At 45.0% G+C, this 24,427-nt stretch overlaps 2 protein-coding genes across 2 annotated transcripts in view; one reads left to right on the forward strand and one right to left on the reverse strand.

Moving 5' to 3' along the window:
- LOC311229250 (serine/threonine-protein kinase Nek5) overlaps positions 1-4,457 on the forward strand; it is a gene marked incomplete at its 5' end in the record, with an annotated part of 74,843 nt that extends 70,386 nt beyond the window's left edge. Inside the window, 3 exons of the mRNA XM_084315317.1 lie at positions 1,242-1,397; positions 3,026-3,500; positions 3,752-4,457. Of these exons, the coding sequence (XP_084171443.1) occupies positions 1,242-1,397; positions 3,026-3,500; positions 3,752-3,944 (824 nt within the window). The 3' untranslated portion in view covers positions 3,945-4,457. The remainder of the gene's footprint in view (positions 1-1,241; positions 1,398-3,025; positions 3,501-3,751) is intronic.
- A 153-nt stretch (positions 4,458-4,610) lies between these two features.
- Positions 4,611-22,736, reverse strand: LOC311228947 (GDP-Man:Man(3)GlcNAc(2)-PP-Dol alpha-1,2-mannosyltransferase-like). Its single transcript, XM_084314908.1, has 6 exons — positions 22,644-22,736; positions 19,639-19,860; positions 17,462-17,664; positions 9,815-9,983; positions 8,309-8,943; positions 4,611-6,991 (listed from the first exon to the last, which is right to left on the reverse strand). Exons 1-6 carry the CDS (start codon positions 22,706-22,708, stop codon positions 6,708-6,710), a joined length of 1,578 nt encoding a protein of 525 aa, XP_084171034.1. The 5' UTR covers positions 22,709-22,736; the 3' UTR covers positions 4,611-6,707.
- Between the last annotated feature and the right edge of the window lie 1,691 nt (positions 22,737-24,427).

Raw genomic sequence — 24,427 nt, forward strand, 5'->3', positions numbered from 1 at the left:
CAACCATAATAATAATAATAATAATAATAATAATAATAATAAAGACGAGTACAACCCTGGTCTCTACAGCCTATAGGACTGATTCCACCCTGCTGTAGATGATGAGCCAAACCAGCCTTCACTTAATCCTGCCTCAGTCATCATCATCGTCATTGTCATCCATTCACTGTCAGTTTAGAACAAGAAGCTCAGACTGGCAGAGACGCCTGAGACTACAGCGGTGGGCGAGGTGGTCCTTTAACACAATGGACGCCAGACCCGACATATTTCGGGTTAACTCGCCATCGCTTGAGCGCCAAACCCGAGAAAAGTTTATCGTTATTTCTTTTATGTGCTATATCCATTTATAATTCATCCATCCAGCCTGATGTTATCATTGGGAATGGGTCTGAAATCGCAAACGTCCAATACCGTCGCCTAACGCCTTGCGGCCGCTATTGCACTCCATTTGGAACGATGTGGCTTGTTGTCTGGGCCGAGCTGCGGCCTGCGGGCGGGGTCTAAATACTCCGGCAAGACAAGCGCTTATAACACATGCATTGGCGAGGGTCGGGCCCCCCCGTTCGTGTTCTTTGGTGGATTACGTTGGAATCGCGATCAGATAATTGGATTATTCTTTTTGCAGTACATCATAGATAGGGTAAGGACTATATGTTATCAATCTTGCTTTGATCCGATCATTCTTTCCCCGCGATCGGAGCATGTGTCTGTAATGTACTGTGTAGCGTATTCCATTGGTGGCGATCGAAGCATAGAAAAACGACCCCCCCCCCCCCCCCCACCCTTTCATGCATGCATGATGAAACATAATACCGATAATCTAGCGTTGATTTCATATTGATTATTGATCCAGGCGAGAAATGGCACGATTTATAATGAAATGCAGTAAAGCACTGTTTGGCTGCGTTTCCTGGGATTACACAGAATCACTCTAAAACTATACTCATATATTCACCACGGTATAAAACGGAAATGTATGGATGAAGAAATTATCTGTTTTTTGCATCTTGACCAGAAGAAACTCAATGACAATCGACTATGTTATTAGATCCATAGCTATAATATTTAATATAGTTTTAGCACTACAAACACCTGCATTTATCCCCATTGAACAAAGCGCTGGCACACACGGCCATACGCCCACAGCGACCTCTGGCGCTGAACCTGTTAAGACGCTGTTTTGGGAAACGGGGCCTTTTCAAGGACAATACAGCCTATAATATCATCTGCCTGCCCCATAGGTGGAGCAGGAGACGCCCAGGGTGTGTGTGTAGGAGAGAGAGACACCCAGCAGGGTGGAGGAGAGAGGAGAGTCTGGCCAGATGGTCCTCCAGACACCCTGCTCAACGCTCTGGGCCAGGCTGAGCTGCTATACACCCTGGACTCACTAACACCAGGTCAGACCACACACACGTACACACACACACGCACATACACACACATTTATAAACGTGCTTTATAAATAAATGACTTGACTCGACTTGGGCTGAGATCTACCAACACATACACTTTATACACCTATGCACACAACATTAGTTAAAGACGGGGACAACCTCTGGCAATGGCAAGAAGTCAGAATTAAACTGTCTTCAATCATAACACCCCAACCTGCTAGGTATTCAGTGTAATATCAACCCCACCATTAGATGGTGCTCCGTTCACATAAGGTGCGCACAATAGCCTAGCATAGCCGCCCTACAGCACTGAATGAAAAGGCAGGCAGTCTATATAATGATTTATCAGTGAGGATAGATGATTAAACCACAGACACTATATAATGATTTATCAGTGAGGATAGATGAGATTAAACCAGAGACAGTCTATATAATGATTTATCAGTGAGGATAGATGATTAAACCAGAGACACTATATAATGATTTATCAGTGAGGATAGATGAGATTAAACCAGAGACAGTCTATATAATGATTTATCAGTGAGGATAGATGAGATTAAACCAGAGACAGTCTGTATAATGATTTATCAGTGAGGATAGATGAGATTAAACCAGAGACAGTCTATATAATGATTTATCAGTGAGGATAGATGATTAAATCAGAGACAGTCTATATAATGATTTATCAGTGAGGATAGATGAGATTAAACCAGAGACAGTCTATATAATGATTTATCAGTGAGGATAGATGAGGCTAAACCAGAGACGGTCCTTGTGCATTCCATATGGGGAAATGGGAAGTAAGATGTTGGACCCGCACATTCTTTTTAAAATAAGTTCGATATCGAAGTGATAATCAGTTGTTTTTATTCTGCACCTTTCTTTAAAAGCTTTGTGGATGTCTCTTTTTATTACGTAAAAAGTTGATCGATAGCCCCTTTAACCATTCTATGTAGTAATTTACCAGTACGACAATATGTACGACTGATTCTTAGATACAACTCCCCATTCAAAGAGATACGGGTCAGGTCTTGTTCCCTTCAAAGAGATACGGGTCAGGTCTTGTTCCCTTCAAAGAGATACGGGTCAGGTATTGTTCCCTTCAAAGAGATACGGGTCAGGTCTTGTTCCCTTCAAAGAGATACGGGTCAGGTCTTGTTCCCTTCAAAGAGATACGGGTCAGGTCTTGTTCCCTTCAAAGAGATACGGGTCAGGTCTTGTTCCCTTCAAAGAGATACGGGTCAGGTCTTGTTCCCTTCAAAGAGATACGGGTCAGGTCTTGTTCCCTTCAAAGAGATACGGGTCAGGTCTTGTTCCCTTCAAAGAGATACGGGTCAGGTCTTGTTCCCTTCAAAGAGATACGGGTCAGGTATTGTTCCCTTCAAAGAGATACGGGTCAGGTCTTGTTCCCTTCAAAGAGATACGGGTCAGGTCTTGTTCCCTTCAAAGAGATACGGGTCAGGTATTGTTCCCTTCAAAGAGATACGGGTCAGGTCTTGTTCCCTTCAAAGAGATACGGGTCAGGTCTTGTTCCCTTCAAAGAGATACGGGTCAGGTCTTGTTAGTCCCGGACATCGAGATGGCAGCAGAGTGAACAGACTAAACTCTCCTCTGGTCTCTCTCTCATTTAGGACCACTGATGGAGAACAACAGAACAGGAGGGAGGAAGGAGGAAGAGGATGACTCCAGAAGAGGAGAGATGAAGGAGGAAGAGGATGACTCCAGAAGAGGAGAGATGAAGGAGGAAGAGGATGACTCTGGAAGAGGAGAGAGGACTGTGGAAGAGGATGACTCTGGAAGAGGAGAGAGGAAGGTGGAAGAGGATGACTCCAGGACAGAAGAGGGGAAGGAGGAAGAGGACGACTCTGGAAGAGAGAGGAAGGAGGAAGAGGATGAATCCAGGACAGAAGAGAAGGAGGACGACTCCAGAACAGAAGAGAGGGAGGATGACTCCAGGACAGAAGAGAAGGAGGAAGAGGATGACTCCAGGACAGAAGAGAAGGAGGAAGAGGATGACTCCAGGACAGAAGAGAAGGAGGAAGAGGATGACTCCGACGTGGAAGTGGATGAGGAGCGTTTGGAGCCCAGGTCGGACGATGACGACACGTGAGTTCACGTTTAAAGGAACTTTCAATTTAAATACACAAACAGGTATATCTGTAAGTAAGATTGATGAGTAAAATGAGATTTGAAAATGAGATATTATGCTGCATACATTTCTAGCCATCTTAGGACCTACTGAATGGGGTCACCCGGTATTATTGAAATATGAACCTTTTGGAATCAAGATTTCTTTAGTGGTGCGTTTAATCTGCAGCAACAGTCCTCACTCTCAGAGACGCTCTCTCTCTCTGCAGGAATTTTGAAGAGTCTGAAGATGAGCTGAGAGAGGAAGTGGCCGATTCCATGAGGAACCTCTTCATGGTGGAAGATGGACAGAGTGCTGGAGGTCTGGAGGGACACACAGAGGTGGAGCCTTTGGGTGAGGAAGAGCCTGAAGCCTCCCGGGAGAACGAGCCCCTGGCTGAGGGCCCAGACGGAAGACGATGACATTATGTAATGACTTGAACACTTCATGAATATGAAATTCTTTATTGTGAGTTGTGAAATGGACCACTGTAAAGGGTCTTGATAGTTGTCTAGGATTGATATATAGGACTGTAGCCTGGATGGACTCAAGTTCAATCAAACCTGCCTTCCTCAGTGGAGTTCTCTAGTTCAGCGAGGAAGAACCTCCGACGTGCTCAGTAATATGGACGGTTTCATCTTGACATTTTAAACAGACCCAAGTTAATTTCCTGTTGCAATGTGCGCTAATGGGTTCCAGTTGACAGTCTATATGACTTCTGCTACTAACTCTATTGATCGAGTAATCCCGTTAGGAATGTGGCGTACTTATTTACTTGTCATTGAATAATCTCAATGCCGGTTTGATGGAACTCCAGCCCTGGATTGTAATTTTCCACTATTGTGCTGCAGCCGAGAAGCCCATCTTCTGGAACGTATGCAGTGGACTGGATGTCCCCAAGGGGATCAATAAAGTTTCGATTTTGGATTCTCTTAGATTCTGGACTTTCTCTGCGCCGCCTCCATTTTCTTGCCACAGTCCTGGCAGTACAGAATACACAAGAACACGAAGTATCGGACAATTGCAGTTGTTTTCGGTACGAATTTCAGTTTCTTAGTGAAACGGAAAAATAATCTCTACAACATCAAGGACAACTTAATACATATTTTTAACTACCATATTGGCCCGAATATAAGCCATCACCCCCAAGCCTTTTCTTGTATTATTAAAGAATACAATTACATCTGATCAGAATGCACTACTAATACACATTGAATAAAACAAAATAGGCTGTTAAATCTGTCAAATTAAATTGTTTAAGATTTCAGAATGAAACTTTTCTTTAAATGTATTTATTGAATAAAATAAAAAATATACTGTAGCCTACTAGTATTGAGAATATAATTGGACCATCTCAAAGTGAAACATAGAACCATAGGTTATATTTCAATTAGACACGGCCTCATTGATCACCATGATCTTAAAATTGGAATTATGACTCAGTTGTTGGATAATCATCAGACATTAAAGGGGCACTTCACAGAGAAACAAGGCTGACTTATTTTGCATATAATCTCACACACAAATCAGTTTTGCACACATTAATTTAGTTACACCACTAGTGATGCCATCAGGGACATTGAATCCTTGTGTTGTGTTAATCGCAGCTCCAGGAAATGATGAATAGATGAAAAAAATAGCAATACCTTCTTATAGGGACTGCTATCTTATCATTTCATTGAGCTGTAATGAACACGCAACACAAGGATTCAATCCCCAATGACATCACTGGTGGCCATATTCAAACTAATTTACTCTCAATAGCTGTCAAACTAAATCAATGTGTGCAAAATTGTGTGTTTGAGTGTGTGTGTGTGTGTGAAATGATGTGCAAAATAAATCGGCATTGTTTTTTGGTGAAGTGCCCCTTTAATGCGAGTCATTTGGAGGCCGTAGCAGCAGTGGCCTGTCCTGCAACACCTCAGTCTCTACTCTATTTTTATATTCTGGCCAATACAGTATTTGAAGATTCTTTAATATTTTACACATTATTCAAGTAACATTTCCATGCATGGTCTCTTTCACACAGAGTAAAGAGGAAAGCGATTAACCGTATGCAATGATGCGATTGGTCTCGTAAAATATGGTTTAAGTGCTTCTTGCATGTAAACCTAGAACAAAAACATATTGAAAATACCTTAATTTAACCAGTGTCATAGATTCCTGTTCAATCTGGATTATTCAGCCACAGCAGCCAGCGTTACTCGGACACACAGGTTATTTTGACAAGAATATCGCAACACAAAATGCTAGATTTTCCGGTGGCCTTTCTCAAGAATTACATACTTTTTGGGGGGGTTATATATTTTTATGATTGAGGAATGATTTCTTCTTAATAATTATTTGTAGGGTACGCACACAAGCTGGCATGTCTCTAACCCCCTCTGTCTACCTGTAGTACCTCACACACACACACACACACTGTCCCCGCCTCTCTCTCTCTCTTTCACCAACTTTTTTTCATAAGCTGTCACAAATATTGTGGGGTTTGGTTGAATTTGCATTTATTCTTGCAATCTCGGAATAGTGAAATCCTCCTCCTCTTCCCCTCCTCCCTCTACTCTACTCCTCCTACCATACATTCAGTATTCCCAGCCCCTGTCGAAGGTGTCGGTGAACAGAAGTATCTTAGCTTCATGACTAATATTCATATACGACTCACAGGAATAATGATGAATATAGGAACTCGGGAGTGTTGACTATCTGCTAGTACTAGTATTGTTTTGGTTGGTTAGCATGCAGGTGAGAAGTGCCGCCTCATGTCACGTGGCCCCCCCCCTTGGGAGGTCATCATCTCCCAAACCATGTTCCCATTTCACACACAGGCTCTGCACCCCGCTTTCCTTTAACCCTTTCACTGCCGCACTACCAAACGGTTAACCCTTTCACTGTGACGATAGAGCAGGTTAACCCTTTCACTGCCACGTGACAAAGGGTTAACCCTTTCACTACCACACTACAGAAGGTTAACCCTTTACTATCACACTACAGACGGTTAACCGTCTGTAGTGTGATAGTAAAGGGTTAACCTTCTGTAGTGTGGTAGTGAAAGGGTTAAGGTGCAACTAAATAACCAACCAACAAAAAGTAAACCAGCCAACCGTGGGTTTTGGTCAACAACATCAACATCACCGTGGATTACAATAAGGAAGAAGAGAGGTTATTATCCGTCAGGGTGCCGTCCCTCATCGCGCCAGTGTCTCCATCAGGGGCTCCATGGCCGCCAGGAAGCAGGCGTGGAACTCCTGGTCGGAGAAGCGGGCCACAGAGAGCCGGGCACTGCGCTGGATCTCCAGCCGCGCCGCGGGCGACAGCGCCAGGATCTTCTCCATGGCGGCGGCGTAGCCGTCCTCGCTGTCCGCCAGGAAGCCCGTCTGCCCGCCGTTGTGCGGCACCACGATGTCCAGCTTGGGCCCGCCGGACTTGTGGGCCAGGATGATGGTCCCCGCAGCCATGCACTCCACCACGCCTGAGGGAGGGAGGGGGAGGGAGGGGGAGAGGGAGGGAGGGAGGGGGAGAGGGAGAGGGGGGGAGGGGGAGAGGGAGGGAGGGATTGAGGTCTCTTGTATGTATTGTATATAGGAAAGTTGCTTTACTAAATGAGCTAACACAGCGCTGTAAATACCGTCAGATATTGATATTTGCATGCCTTGGGTTGATATCGAAGATATATATTGATATTTTAACATTGTTTAAATATAGCTTAAATACCTTGAATGGGCAATATGGCATTTCATATCACCAAAAAAGGATGATAGTCAAATAATAATTATAATAATGTAACGGTTGAAACAACAGATTATAATAGTGCCAGTGTGTCTAGTTTAGGCGTCTGCATGCAGTGTCATGATATATGATAGGAAATAGAAATAAACACATATTGGAGTAAGAGACTATTCAGATCTACAGAATCTAAATCGCATGACTATTCAGATCTACAGAGGCTAGATTTCCTGACTATTCAGATCTACAAATGCTAAATCTCCTGACTATTCAGATATAGAGGCTAAATCTCCTGACTATTCAGATCTACAGAGCCTAGATCTCCGGACTATTCAGATATAGAGGCTAAATCTCCTGACTATTCAGATCTACAGAGCCTAGATCTCCGGACTATTCAGATCTACAAATGCTAAATCTCCTGACTATTCAGATATAGAGGCTAAATCTCCTGACTATTCAGATCTACAGAGTATAAGGCCCTGACCATTCAGATCTACAGAGTATAAGGCCCTGACCATTCAGATCTACAGAGTATAAGGCCCTGACCATTCAGATCTACAGAGTATAAGGCCCTGACCATTCAGATCTACAGAGTATAAGGCCCTGACTACACGTATATGGATATTTTTAAAAACTTTCACTCATCGTTTAAAATAAATCCTTGTCCACACGGCAGGGTTTTTAAAAATACTTCTGTCCAGACGTAAATGCAGAAACGCATATAAATTGCTCCAACAAGCATTCTGGGCCAGTAGGTGGCGATAAACAATATCTCAGCAGCAACTGAAAAGTAAAATAATGTAGTAGTGACAGAAAATCTGAAGAAGAGCCAACGGACCCAGTACTTTGTTGGCGGTGTGAAAATATGCTGACAAACATTAAATATCTTTGGAACTGTTTGTGTTAAATTGTATCTGAATCTGGAGATTATCTAAAGGCTGGCTGGCAGTGCGCATAGAACGATACCAGTGTGCGATACCAGGCTGGACACCTTTTATACCTACAATGTTTTTTTAATCACAAAGTATTACTGTTGCCTAGCAAACTCGTTTTTGTTCCTTACCTATCCCAAAGTGCTCGTTCCACATGGTGTGCAGACCGATGGTGGCGTCCGCCAGCTCTCTCTTCAGCTCCTCAAAGGGCACATTAAGTTTAAACTCCACCCTGTCGGCCACGCCCAGCTCCTGGCACAGCCCCCTCAGCACCAGCACCCTATCCTCATCCTCCTGGTTCCTGCATCCGCCAATCAGCACCAGCCGCAGCGACTCGCGCCCCCCAGGCCCCGCCCCTTTCCTGTCCAGCAGATTCCGGAACGCCCTGATCTGCAAGCGGTGGTCTTTTTCCGGCCTGAACTGCCCCACCGACACGATGGAGTGACACTTCCTTTCTCGTCCTCCTCCTTCTTCTCCACTTCCTAGTTCCTGTCCGAGCTCCTCCCACCCGTCCTCCACGTCCGCCACGTCCTCGTCCAGGGGGACGTCCAGGAAGGCTCTGACGTCGCAGGGAGGGTAGACCACGCTGGTCCGGCCGGGGGCGCGCCACAGGGCCAGGATGTGGCCCAGGGTCCAGGTGGAGTTGACCATGACCACGTCGCTGCAGGAGCCTGCCAGGCCGTACAGCAGGGAGAAGCAGCAGTAGTACAGGACCTTGATGGCGCTCAGCACCGGGTTGGCAGAGATGTAGTCTGCGTTGTTGAACCTGGGGATGACGAGGGGAATGAGAGGTGGGTAGAAACAATATAGAACAAGAGTATGGTTGCAAAAGTTTGGGAATATTCAAAAGGTGGAAACTTTCCGTGGGAATTAAAAGGTAGTTCAGTAGGGATTTTAGACTTTCTGAGTAACAGGACACAGGCGGTTGCTATTGCCGAGGAATCCTTTTGGTTGCCCCAAACAATAGCTTAGTTTATTTTTAATTTTTTTATCTTTTCCCCCCCCTCCTTTTTCCGATTTTTCTCCCATCCCACTGTTAGTCGTTATGCCAATTCCCAACCCCCTTCCTGGTTGTTGCGCACCCCCCCCCCCCCCCTACTGTTGGTCCGGGAGGCCGGAGACTGTCACATGCTTTCCTCCGACACATGTGCAGCCAGCCGGCAGCCAGCCTGGCAGCGCAGATTCTCACCGGGAGAGTGTAACGTGTGGAAGGTCACACTACCTTTCTCCAGATCCTACCCTCGCTGTGCAGGCGCCCCGACCGAACTGTAGGGGTCGCTGTCCACAACGCCCAGGACCCACCCATCAGCTTTCCACCCCTAACACTGCCAATTGTGTTAGTGTGAACGACCAGCCAAGCTGATAGCAACGCCGAGAGCTGGGCTCAAAACCAGCGTCTCCAGTGTTGGTGGCGAGCGCCTTGCCCACTACACCACCTAGCCGCCAACAATAGCTTAGTTCACGCCTAAGTGAGAGGCCAGGGGCTATGGCCCCCCACCCCCCTCTACTTAATCTCATTCTCGATTTACGTACTTATTCGGCATGCTCTAACGGCTTCGGTAGTGTGATAGTAAAGGGTTAACCTTCTGTAGTGTGACAGTGAAAGGGTTAAATGAGGTTGACAGGTTGACTCGTACCTAGGGTTCCTCTCTCTGACCACAGACAGCATGTCAGTGCTGACGGTGGGGTAGTGGACATAGCTGGCCACCTTGCAGCCTCCCAGGTAGCGGAACACAGGCAGGCTGAAGGCATAACCCATAGAGTCCACGTAGAGATCTGGTACAAACGCTGTGAGCGCCTCCCACCCTGTAGGACACAGCAATACAGATAATATTAGTGTTTATTATTTTGGATAATTATCTCCAGTCAGTGACATGTGCAGCTTTCTACAGTGCTACTTACAGCTGTGGCTCTCAACTAGGGATGCACCGATCATATATTGATATCGGATATCGGCCCCGGTGTGACTAAAATAGCTGGATTGGGTATAAAAAAAATCTATATATATATCGAATTAAAAAAATCTATAATAAAATTATAAATAACAATTCAGTACATTTATATCTATGTTAATTTGTTACATTTTGTTTCACTAAGTTGGGAAAGTAATGTTTTAAGTCAAGCCTGATGTTGCCTTGCACAAAAGAATGACCCCAGTCTCTTCCACACAGTGAGGCATACAGTTTATTAATTGAACAATGGGTATCGGATCGGTACTCGGTATCGGCCGATACCCAAAGCCCAGGTATCGGTATCAGTATCGGGACTGAAAAAGTCCGAGCATTCGGTGCATCCCTACCCTCAACCAGCGATCATTGGGGGACTTCCAGGGATCCCCGGAAAAACACTTTCTCCACTCTTATCTCAGCTACAGATGTATGGACTTTGGAGTCCTGGAGACTGAAAAGGTTGAGATCCACTTATATCATCATCATTAGGTGGCTTCTTCGTTCCGAAGGTTGCCTATCACTCTCCAACCCATTCTGTCCCCACTTCTTCTCTCCAACTCCGTGACTCCGCCTCTCACTCCACTCCAATCACAGACGTCGTCTACCCAGCCTCTTCTTGGTCTTCCACCTCCTCTCTTTCCATCCACCTTCCCCATCACCACCTTCTTGAACATCTCCCCGCTGGATCCTCTCAGAACATGCCCGCACAACTCCATCTTTCTCTTTTTCAACCTCTCCAGCAGCTGTCCCCCTTGCATATCCGCTCTTCTCAGTACCTCCTCATTCTTGATCTTATCCTTCCATGTTATCTTCAGCATCTTCCTCAGTGTCCACATTTCAAAAGAGTCTATCATCCTCTTTGCCTCTTCATTCAGCGTTCATGCTTCTGCTCCGTATGAAAAGACTGACATAACATACGTTTCCAAAATCCTGGTCTTCGTTTTCCAACTTATGTTTCTTCTCAATAATTCTTTATGGTTCCAGAATGCGCCCTTTGCAATTCCGGTTCTTCTCTTAATGTCCATGTTAGCTCTTCCACCTTCACTGATCCAGCTTCCAAGGTACATGTACTCCTTCACTTGTTCAAGTTTTTCTCTATCCACCTGTATTTTACAAACAGTTCCTGGTGTTTTTTCAATGATCATTACTTTAGTTTTCTGTGTTTAGCGACATTCCATAGTTTTTGCATTCGACATTCAGCTTATTCATCATGTCCTGTAGATCTTCTTGACAGTTACAGACTATAGCAGTGTCATCCGCGTATCTTATATTGGTGATGTTCTCTTCGCCAAGTTTTACTCCTTTCCCTCCTCTCAGACCTTTTTTCATCAGTGATTCACTGTACATATTAAAGAGTACAGGGGACAAGATGCATCCTTGTCTTACACCCTTCTCCACCGGGAAGTCTCTTGATTTCTCCTTTCCTATTCTAACATTAGCCTTCTGCCTCCAGTATAAGTTGGCAATTATTCTTCGGTCAGAAAGATATATAGCACTATGAATTCTGATCCAGTTCAGATTCAATTAGTTTATTTTGCCACACACAGTTTTTTCATCAATCATTTACTCAGACAAATCAAGTGCTCCCTGTGTTTTTCCCCACAAATAAATTCCCAGAATAATGAGAACATCTCTGGCAAGCCCTTCATTCTGCATGATTGTATGTGGGAAATACAATTTTATAGATTTGTCAATGAAATCAACTAATCAATTAGTCGACAAAGTCATATGCCTTTAGTTGACTAGGAATTCTGGGGGCTGACATCTTGATTAGAATGTAAAATCTGTTTTTGTCTGTTTTTGCTGTGTGTCTGTTCTGTGGTGTTTCTTCCCTCGGCTCCTTGCTCTAAAGCAGGGGTCAGCAACCTTTACTATCAAAAGAGCCACTTTTCCCCCGTCCCACAAAATAAAATGCTCAGGGAGCCGCACAACCTATTTACCCTTAAAATGAAGATAACACGGTGTATAACATTTTATATATCCCCAAGCATACCCCACATTTAGCATAAAACGCCTGACAATTGCATACCCAAAGTAATTTGCGATTTATTATACTTTATACTTATAGCACACAGTTTGTTGCATTAATGGGATTATAAAGCAACAAAAAGAAAAATTGACTTTTTAATTGCTGTTTTTACCTGTTATAACAAAGGAAAACCTCAAACTCTTATGAAGTGGAGAAAAAATACTGGCTGTGTAGACCTATTTTTTAATAAAAAACAGAAGAGACAAAACACTGGTGTCTGTAGACCGACTAAAACCCTGAACTATTCAGGTATATTTGAGTCCTTCCCTTATTTGTGGAACATTTATAAAATAAAAGTAGTCCAATTTGAAAAAAGACTACCATGTGTACTGTAGACCTACTTTGAAATAAAACACAGAAAAGGAGAAAAAACACTTGCATCTGTAAACCTACTTTGAAATAAAACCCTGAACTATGCAGCTCTATTAGAGTCCTTCCCTTATTTGTGGAAAATCTATAAAATAAAAAGTACATTTTTCGTTGTTCGCAAAATTTCGCACCACATATCAGGCATACAGGTAAGCCTTTTGTTGACTTAATATCTTAGTTGATGAAATATTTTTTCATTTCAGTGTCACAGTATGACATCGATATCCAATTTTTTTTTTTTTTTTTTTGGGGGCAGGGAGCCGCAGCGGATTGGCTAAAGAGCCGCATGCGGCCTCGAGGCCGCAGGTTGCCGACCACTGCTCTAAAGGCATCAACTGAAGGGCCTCTTGGTGGCTTGATGGTACTCTGTACAAGGATTATATCTGGACTATGTGGACTGACTGGCAACTGTGAAGCTGTCTCTTACACAAAGCCATGTAATCAGGCATGCGTTGCTCTTGGGACGGGGTTGCACTCCGTGCAGGGTAAGATTTGAGCCAAAGCGCGTGCACGCACACAGGAATGCGCTGCACTCGCCAACTCGCTATAAGTACCCACCAGGGCTACTTTGCATATCAATAGCACCGGTCGTCAGGTGTGTTAAATACGTTCTCAGCTACATTCACACCTAACTTGTTGTGAATGATATGTGTTACATTCCATTCGTAGAGGCAATTAGGCACTGTCTGTAGTCTGTGCTCGGCTAACCGTCGGTAGTGTGATAGTAAAGGGTTAACCTGATGTTGTGTGGCAGTGAAAGGGTTAACCCGATGTTGTGTGGCAGTGAAAGGGTTAACCTTCTGTGTATTGTCGCAGTGAAAGGGTTAACCGGTTGGTAGTGAAAGGGTTAAACTCGGCATCAGCCATTGAAAAACCCATAATATCGGTCGACCACTGGTTCCAAGTTGTCTCAGACGCACCTTTAACCCTTTCACTACCACACTACAGACTGTTAACCGCCTATAGCAGGTGTAACTGAGGGGTACAATTCCCTGACTCTATTAAATAAGTATGGTATCATTAAACCACTACTGTCTTATGTACATTACTACTGGCCATACAGTACACAGGTATCTTATGATGAACACTTCCCACAATGACTCGGTTCCACACAAAACTGGGTTTAAGAATATTTATTAGCAGCAATGATAGTACATAATATACTTTACTTAGGTTGCGCTTATAAGGCAAAGGAATGTGCGTAAGCAAATCAATAACGTATGTCCATTCTCATATTACGCAGGAGATAATAATACAACCTGAATCTTACGAATTATATCTATGGTACTCTAGTAAGGTAGCGGGAGATACTGGTAATAATAATAATAATGACTTGGATTTATATAGCGCTCTTCACTGACCCAGAGCGCTTCACAGAGTCCATTATTCATTCATACACAGTCATACCGGTGGTGGTAAGCTACAATTGCAGCCAGAGCTGCCCTGAGGCAGACTCACGGAAGCGTGGCGAATAATCAACGCCTACGGCCCCTCCGACCACCACCAACATTCATTCACATGCATACACATTCATACGAGGCAAGTAGGTTAAGTGTCTTGCCCAAGGACACAACGGCAGTGGGATGGACATGGGCTTGAGCGGGATTCGAACCACCAACCCTCCGGTTGTAGGCCAGCAAGGGGAGAGGATTTGTCGGTAGTAGAGTCTGGGTCAACGATGAATAGAGAGACTCCAAGTACAGGAGACGGTGCAATAAGCTCTTGATCCGCAGACGAATAACAGCTGTTCTCCGTAGCATGCAGCTCCGCATGGAAGAAAGCTAGCCAGCCTCAGGCTTCTGAGAGGCGGGCTCGACGTTGTTCCTCACAGGGTAAATCCCACACAATTGTGGGTGTAGGCGATTCTCCGCTCCATCAATTACAGGACCAAAGCAAATATAATCCAGCCGAAAAGGGCTATGTAGTCGTCGGGTAGATTATCCAGTGTACATGTCCACACGGTCTTCGTCTAGGTCTCCTCGGGTGAAAGCGCCAGGGTAAGCAGCCCAGCCTGGATAAGCACACTAGCTGGTACGAGGAAACGTTGGTGATGCTGGTCACTGTAGAACGGTAGCCGCACGATACACTATACATAAATAGACTATTACTGAATTAATAGAATAGGTCGAACTCGACGGTACAGCGTTAAACTCTGATACTTCAGTTATTAATTCGCACGCGGTCTCAATGCTCTATTTGGGGCCAAACAGGCCATACTTCACCGCACGTTGTATCGTGGGTGAGGCTTCAACTTATTGGGTAACTTAACTTCTGTATTCACCTGCGCCGTATTTATACGTTAGGTGAACAAACTAGTACCAGCCCTATTCCTGTCTCGTATCCTTGCGCAGAGCCGTTCATGTCCAGGCAAGTCTTTGGCGGTGACTTTGAACCAGACCTTGGGGGTATGGCGATGGCGCCTAGGGGACCGCTGTCCAATAGGAGAACGAAATATTATGGTCTGTACTAGGTTAAAGGGATATTCCGTGTATATGTACAAGGAATATACAAGAGATATCAAACGATATACAAATATTATGCAATATATATCAATCAATAAATATATATATTCGGTTTAATCTGATCCTTCGTAACAGCAGGGGTGGGCAATTATTTTTCCCAGGGGGCCGAATGAGCAACTGAAAATATGTTGGGGGGCCGGGCCAAAATTCCAAACTCAATTATGCATAATATACATTTTATTTCTATATAAAAAGCAGTAAATGGCATTGTTTTGACCCATGGTAAGAGTGTATGTTATTATTTGGCAATTAAAAGGTGAGGTTAGCTTTCAAAAATATAATTTATTCAAATAGAATTTATTTCCAAAATGATAAACAAAATGTGAAACATTAATAACAAAGGGCATTTTGAGTTTCATATACTATTGAAACAAGGATTTTCTTAGCTTTCTAAAGACATCACATCATCTTATAGCAAAAATAAACAAGACATGTCACTGAACTGTGTAAAGAAAATGGTCCCAGTTTTGTAGCCTTTTTTTTATTTTTTTTTATTATCATGTAATCTTTCGCGGGCCGGTCAGAATCATCCCGCGGGCCGTACAATGCCCAGGTCTGGCCTATAGTGTGGTAGTGAAAGGGTTAACCTTCTGTAGTGTGGTTTTACCAATATCCAATATACCGATATTGTCCAACTCTTAATTTCCAATACCGATATCAACCGATACCGATATATTCAGGGTCCCCCCCCCCCCCAAAAAAACCGAAGCATTTCAGGTAATTAACATTACATATCTCTTGTCGTGGAATTAACACAACATTATGCATACTTTTTTTTTTCTCCTATTTTTTCTCCCATCCCAATTCCACAGTGCCAATTCTCCCCTCCCCTGTCTTGAACGTTGCTCGCATATGCCCCCCACTGGCCGGTTGTAGGGAGGATAGAAGCCTTGCATCACGTGTCCCCTCCGATACACGAGGAGGCAGCCTGTCACATCTTTTCACCTGCCAGCGTGGACTCTCATTGGCGAGGTGTAACGTGTGGGAGGCTCACACTACCCCCCGCTGCTTCCTGTCTCTGCTGTGCAGGCGCCCTGACCGACCTGTAGGAGTCGCTGTCCACAACGTCCAGATTACCACCCATCGACTTCCACCCGCTAACTCTGCCAATTGAGCCAGTATGACGGCCGGCCCAAGCCGGAGGCAACGCCGACAGCCGGAGTCGAACCCGGTGTCTCTTGCGTTGGTGACAAGCGCAATGTCCGCTGCGCCACCCAGCCGCTCCCATTATGCATACTTTTGACAATAAATAAAATAAGAATTTGTTCTTAATTGCTTGCCTGGGTAAATAAATGTAAATTTCCGATATTACATTTTAATGCCAATATCGGACCTCCCTAAAAGCGACCCGTTAGGTTTGGGCCCACACCCCTACCTAGAAGCATGGAGCCCAGGCTCTGCCCCAGCAGGGTGAAGTACATCCCTACCTAGAAGCATGGAGCCCACGCTCTGCCCCAGCAGGGTGAAGTGGGGGAAGGAGCCACATCCCTACCTAGAAGCATGGAGCCCACGCTCTGCCCCAGCAGGGTGAAGTACATCCCTACCTAGAAGCATGGAGCCCACGCTCTGCCCCAGCAGGGTGAAGTACATCCCTACCTAGAAGCATGGAGCCCACGCTCTGCCCCAGCAGGGTGAAGTACATCCCTACCTAGAAGCATGGAGCCCAGGCTCTGCCCCAGCAGGGTGAAGTACATCCCTACCTAGAAGCATGGAGCCCACGCTCTGCCCCAGCAGGGTGAAGTACATCCCTACCTAGAAGCATGGAGCCCACGCTCTGCCCCAGCAGGGTGAAGTACATCCCTACCTAGAAGCATGGAGCCCAGGCTCTGCCCCAGCAGGGTGAAGTACATCCCTACCTAGAAGCATGGAGCCCACGCTCTGCCCCAGCAGGGTGAAGTACATCCCTACCTAGAAGCATGGAGCCCACGCTCTGCCCCAGCAGGGTGAAGTGGGGGCAGGAGCCACATCCCTACCTAGAAGCATGGAGCCCAGGCTCTGCCCCAGCAGGGTGAAGTGGGGGCAGGAGCCACATCCCTACCTAGAAGCATGGAGCCCAGGCTCTGCCCCAGCAGGGTGAAGTGGGGGCAGGAGCCACATCCCTACCTAGAAGCATGGAGCCCAGGCTCTGCCCCAGCAGGGTGAAGTACATCCCTACCTAGAAGCATGGAGCCCACGCTCTGCCCCAGCAGGGTGAAGTGGGGGGAGGAGCCACATCCCTACCTAGAAGCATGGAGCCCACGCTCTGCCCCAGCAGGGTGAAGTGGGGGAAGGAGCCACATCCCTACCTAGAAGCATGGAGCCCACGCTCTGCCCCAGCAGGGTGAAGTGGGGGAAGGAGCCACACCCCTACCTAGAAGCATGGAGCCCACGCTCTGCCCCAGCAGGGTGAAGTGGGGGAAGGAGCCACATCCCTACCTAGAAGCATGGAGCCCACGCTCTGCCCCAGCAGGGTGAAGTGGGGGAAGGAGCCGGCCTCCACCAGGACGCGGCGACTGAGGAAGACGAAGGTGACGGGCCTCGGCAGCGTGATGTTGAAGCACAGCCGTGCTCGCTCCAGAATCTGCTCTCCGGTTACTCCTTGGTCACCGGTGTACACAGCAAAGTTCAGCCTGGGGTACCTGGGGGGGGGGGTTCAGCGGTACTGGTAGCTCTGATATGGTACCTGGTAGGGATGTCCCGATCCGATCACGTGACTTTCCGAAGATCGGGATCGGCAAATTTTTTTTTTTTTTTTTTTTAACAAACATGACCATGTTCACGTCCTAAACTCATACTGAGGCCTTAGTTTTGGTTTTAAATTGCATATCATCATTCATTTATTTATTGTCACACAGAGCAGAAGAATTTTGCCAAAACAAACCAATATTATCCAGCTGCAGAACGGCAGACCAGCCACACTCTCAGACCCAAATACATTTTTTATTTTTTTATCCCAATTTCTCACATTACATTCACCCTGAATGTTGACGTTATCCAGGTGAAAAGTTAACTTCATTCAAGCGAGGCATTGCAATCCTTGACATAAATCATTTGATGTATAATTAAATCAAAGGAAATGCGTTTGGGTCTGAGAGTGTGGCTGGTCTGCCGTTCTGCAGCTGGATACTATTGGTTTGTTTTGGCAAAATTCTTCTGCTCTGTGACAATAAATAAATGAATGATGATATGCAATTTAAAACCAAAACTAAGGCCTCAGTATGAGTTTAAGACGTGAACATGGTCATGTTTGTTGAATACATTATTTTTTTTTTGATCAGATCGGGAAATATCGGTATCGGTAGATACTCAAAATCACATGATCGGGATCGGATCGGGAGCAAAAAAACGTGATCAGGACATCCCTAGTACCTGGGGGGGGGGTTCAGCGGTACTGGTAGCTCTGATATTTAACTATGGGGCATGGGATGTCTACTGTTAAAGGACCATACCAGTCTAATTCTGACTTCTCCTGCCATTGATATTTAAAAGGGGTGGAAGATACTGTAGTTATACAGTAGGACAATTCACCCTTATGAAAACCACTAGGTCTATATTTTAGCTGTTAGTCATGGGTAATTCACCCTTATGAAAACCACTAGGTCTATATTTTAGCTGTTAGTCATGGGTAATTCACCCTTATGAAAACCACTAGGTCTATATTTTAGCTGTTAGTCATGGGTAATTCACTCTTATGAAAACCACTAGGTCTATATTTTAGCTGTTAGTCATGGGTAATTCACCCTTATGAAAACCACTAGGTCTATATTTTAGCTGTTAGTCATGGGTAATTCACCCTTATGAAAACCACTAGGTCTATATTTTAGCTGTTAGTCATGGGTAATTCACCCTTATGAAAACCACTAGGTCTATATTTGAGTTGTTTATGAAAACCACAAAATATAGACCTGGTGGTTTTCATAAGGGTAAATTGCCTCAAGTAGAGTCACACACAGTATCAGTATCACTTACAATCAGCTTTATCAAATGTACTTAATATGTGCGTTTCGCTCATCCGGCCTTCATCAGGTGTCTGAATAAACATTTGAAAAGACCCCCTATGCATAGCGGAACAGGAAGTCATATACTGTAGATTGTAGGACCAAGGCCAATGTGTGCAACTCTTTTCATGCGATACTTAACTCCCCTACGATGCACCTGTCCAAGAAACACTCTTGATCCCTTTCATATATCTGTCTGATCAATATTCTGGACATTCACCCGTTCTATTCCCCTGTCTGATCAATACTCTGGACATTCACCTGTTCTATTCCCCTGTCTGATCAATACTCTGGACATTCACCTGTTCTATTCCCCTGTCTGATCAATACTCTGGACATTCACCTGTTCTAATCACCTGTCTGATTCACTGCAGCACTCAAGTTTCAACACTTTGATGAACATTGTTACTCATCTGAAAGAGTTGTACCCTTCTTGTCGTACAGAACTTGTAAGTCGCTTTGGATAAAAGCATCAGCTAAATGACTAAATGTAAATGATCAATACTCTGGACACTCTCCTGTTCCATTCACCTGTCTGATCAATACTCTGGACACTCACCCGTCTGATCAATACTCTGGACATTCACCTGTCTGATCAATACTCTGGACACTCACCTGTTCTGGAGGGCTCTGAGAGCACACCAGAGCACCCGTTCCCCACCCCCACCGGCATTGCAATATGGGTGGAAGAAGGCTACAGTCGGGGAGCCGTCCCGGGCCAGTCGGGCTTTGCGACGCCCATGGAGCCACATTCGGACCCCCAGGACCATGAGGACAAGGAGAAGGGTCAAGACCAAGCTCAGGTACACACATGGCAGGACCAGGGACCAGAGCAACCTGTTGATGAGGAGAAGAGTCAAGACCAAGCTCAGGTACACACATGGCAGGACCAGGGACCAGAGCAACCTGTTGATGAGGAGAAGGGTCAAGACCAAGCTCAGGTACACACCTGGCAGGACCAGGGACCAGAGCAACCTGTTGATGAGGAGAAGGGTCAAGACCAAGCTCAGGTACACACCTGGCAGGACCAGGGACCAGAGCAACCTGTTGATGAGGAGAAGGGTCAAGACCAAGCTCAGGTACACACCTGGCAGGACCAGGGACCAGAGCAACCTGTTGATGAGGAGAAGAGTCAAGACCAAGCTCAGGTAAACACCTGGCAGGACCAGGGACCAGAGCAACCTGTTGATGAGGAGAAGAGTCAAGACCAAGCTCAGGTAAACACCTGGCAGGACCAGAGCAACCTGTTGACGAGGAGAAGAGTCAAGACCAAGCTCAGGTTAGCTTGCGATAGGAGCATAACAGAAAAAAGCATTCCATGTGAAGGTATTCTGTATCTTTGCATGTCAACTAATAAAGAAACTTGAACTTGAACTTGAAGACTCTGGCAGGAGCACGCATTCAAGGGTACTACGACTATGCTTGCACCTCATGGTACCAAAGCACCTCAAAGGCGCTAAAAACAAAATTACAAACATCTCAAAACAAACTGGTCAGACTACTGCTTGACCTTACTCCTAGAACCCACCTCACCCCTGCCCACTTTGACAACCTAGGATGGCTTAGAGTAGACGACAGTACAGCAACTTGCAATGGGCCTGGTCTACAAGATACACTATACGACTAAGGTACCCATGTACATGTCAAAATACTTCCCAAAGGTCAGTGAATACCACGATCATAACACCAGAGGGAGCTCCACAAATCATGTTAAACCCAGATTCGGCTCAAACAAGGGACTAAACACGTTTCGCAATTATGCCACATCAATGTGGAACGCCCTACCCACAGCTGTAAAGGAATGTGAATCACTACCCACTTTCAAAAACACTCAAAGAACACCTACAGGAGACTGCAATTCGAAACTGGCCCCTGTAAATGTCCTAACCCAACCCCCTCCAATGTACAGTAAATGACCAAGTATGGTTGTCAATATTCCAATGTACAGTTGTACAGTGTCCCCTACCCACCCACCCCTCCTACCCAACCCCCCCCCCCCCCCCCACCCACCCAACCACCTCCAATGTACAGTCCCCCCCAACCCCACCCCACCTACCCAACCTCCTCCAATGTACAATTTCAAATGTATATACTCTCTTTTCTGGACTCTTTTTGTATCACAAACAGTACTGTATTTGCAAATCTGGTATGTCAAATGTATAGATGTAGCAGTACTGTCTATCTGTATGTCATATATGTTATGATGAATTGAAAATGGGGGACCCTGATGTAAACAAGACGAAAGTCTTTCTCTGGTCTGCATCCCCTTAACAATTGTATGTATTGAGCTGTACTGTACTGTACCCATTCTGCAATCTGTTAATAAAGTTTTCAATCAATCAATCAAATCTACTTTGTGTTAACTGTGGAGTAAATTTCAGTGAGCCTCAGTCAGCTTACAGACAGAAGCTCGACCCCATTGCATTGAATTAATTGATTGAAAACTTTAACAGAATGCAGAATGGGTACATTACAGTACAACTCAATACATACAATTGTTAAGGGGATGCAGACCAGAGAAAGACGTTCGTCTTGTTTTACATCAGGATCCCCCATTTTCAATTCATAATGACATTTATGACATACACACAACATAGATATAAAAATCGAATCTAGTCATCTAATCTAATCTAACCATGACATACATAACGTTAGGTGATGATACAGATATACAGTACTGTTACATTTGTGACATACAAGATATGCAAATATACAGTACTGTTAACAGAGAGAGATCCTAACAGTAAATATAATTATACACATTGGCATTGGTTACTTTGTGGCTAGTGTGAGGAACAGCATGGGTTGTGCTGAGAAAGGATTCTACCGATCATCAACATCACCCAACCTCCTCCAATGTACAGTTCACCTGTGTCCCCCACCCCTCCTACCCACCCCACCCACCCAACCACCTCCAATGTACAGTCCCCCCCCCCCACCCAACCTACCCAACCACCTCCAATGTACAGTTTCTACGTCAAATGTATATAATCTCTTTTCTGGACTCTTTTTGTATCACAAACAGTACTGTATTTGTAAATCTGGTATGTCATAAATGTATAGATGTAACAGTACTGTTTATCTGTATGTCGTGTGTGTCATATAATGAATTGAAAATGGGGGACCCTGATGTAAACAAGACGAACGTCTTTCTCTGCTCTGCCTCCGCTTAACAATTGTGTGTATTGAGCCGTACTGTATTGTACCCATTCTGCAATCTGTTAATACAGTTTTCATTCATTCAACATCATCACTGGAAAGTAAGAAATAGGCCTATGGTTGCAATAATATGATTCCACCGCAGACATCTTAGCTCCAGTAGCTAGTAGCGTTGAGCAAACAGGTGATTGTAATGAAATACCAGGTGATGATCAGGACATACATTGCACCATATTGGTTTACTATGAGTAGTTTCTAGAGATGATAGTTGTGGCTACGATGACCTCAGCTATGATACTTGGATGTTAAAGTACCACTACCTACACAGTAGCTAGCTGAGTTACTTAACGTGACGTTATTATTTGTCTGATTCGAGCTAAATACGTGCATTTCCATTTGAACAGCTTTGTAGGGAACTAACCAGAGGGTTATATTAAAAACATACACGTATATAACGTTACCTGATGACATCGCAGAAGCACATAGAAGACAGGTGGTGGTGGTGGTGTTCATGTCCTGCTGCCATCTTGACAACAAACAACTCCAGCCAATGTTTCCGGAAGTGCTTGACAGCTGACTTGAGGGGCGCTTCTCTGACGCATGCGCTGTTTTACTGTTTACATCGGCGACGTCATCAACGACACGCCCCCACACAGTTATCCATTGATTGATTGATTGACATTTTATTAACAGATTGCAGAATGGGTACAAACAGTACAGCTCAATACACACAATTGTTAAGGGGATGCAGACCAGAGAAAGACTTTCGTCTTGTTTACCATTTTCAATTCATCATAACATTTATGACATACACGACATACAGATAGACAATACTGCTACATCTATACATTTATGACATACCAGATTTGCAAATACAGTACTGTTTGTGATACAAAAATAGTCTAGAAAAGAGAGAATATACATTTGACGTAGAAACTGTACATTGGAGGAGGTTGGGTACCATAGGTGGGGTGGGGGGGGGGGGGGGGGGTTGGGTGGGGGGGGGGGGACTGTACATTGGAGGTGGTTGGGTGGGTGGGGGGGTTGGGTAGGAGGGGTTGGGTGGGGGACACTGTACAGCTGTACAAGCAAAACTGTACATTGGAATATTGACAAAACCATACTTGGTAATTTACTGTACATTGGAGGGGGTTGGGTTAGGACATTTACAGGGGCCAGTTTCGAATTGCAGTCTCCCGTAGGTGTTCTTTGAGAGTGGTTTTGAAAGTGGGTAGTGATTCACATTCCTTTACAGCTTTGGGTAGGGCGTTCCACATTGATGTGGCATAATTGCGAAACGTGTTTAGTTCCTTGTTTGAGCCGAATCTGGGTTTAACATGATTTGTGGAGCTCCCTCTGGTGTTGTGATCGTGGTATTCACTGACCTTTGGGAAGTATTTTGACATGTACATGGGTACCTTAGTCGTGTAGTGTATCTTGTAGACCAGGCCCATTGCAAGTTCCTGTACTCTGGCTTCTACTCTAAGCCATCCTAGGTTGTCAAAGTGGGCAGGGGTGAGGTGGGTTCTAGGAGTAAGGTCAAGCAGTAGTCTGACCAGTTTGTTTTGAGATGTTTGTAATTTTGTTTTTAGCGCCTTTGAGGTGCTTTGGTACCATGAGGTGCAAGCATAGTCGTAGTACCCAGTGCTCCTGTTAGAGTCTTCAGGGTGTTCTTGTTTACCAGAGAGGAGATCCGGTACAAGAATCTAGTTCGTTGGTTGACTTTTTTTTATTACCTTGGATGCCATTTTGTCACAGAATGATTGATTGATTGATTGATTGATTGATTGATTGATTGATTGAAATTTGCATTAACAGATTGAAGAATGGGTACAATACAGTACAGCTCAATACACACAATTGTTAAGGGGGTCCCCCATTTTAAATGTATCATAACATTTATGACATACATGACATACAGATAGACAATACTGCTACATCTAGACAAGCCGGGGAGCACTGTGAGAATCATGTTCTTTGACTTCTCCAGTGCTTTCGATACCATAAGGCCTGGGCTACTGGGTGAGAAGTTGGAGGCGATGCAAGTAGAGGCCCCCCTGGTGTCCTGGGTTGTGGACTATCTGACGGGAAGACCACAGTACGTGCGCCTACGGAGCTGTGTGTCAGACAGACTGGTCAGCAACACCGGGGCCCCGCAGGGGACAGTCCTCTCTCCCTTCCTCTTCACCGTCTACACCAACGACTTCCACTATCGGTCAGAGTCCTGCCACCTTCAGAAGTTTTC

This window comes from Notolepis coatsorum (genome assembly GCF_963971535.1).
Source record: "Notolepis coatsorum genome assembly, chromosome: 5".
Lineage (NCBI taxonomy): Eukaryota > Metazoa > Chordata > Actinopteri > Aulopiformes > Paralepididae > Notolepis > Notolepis coatsorum.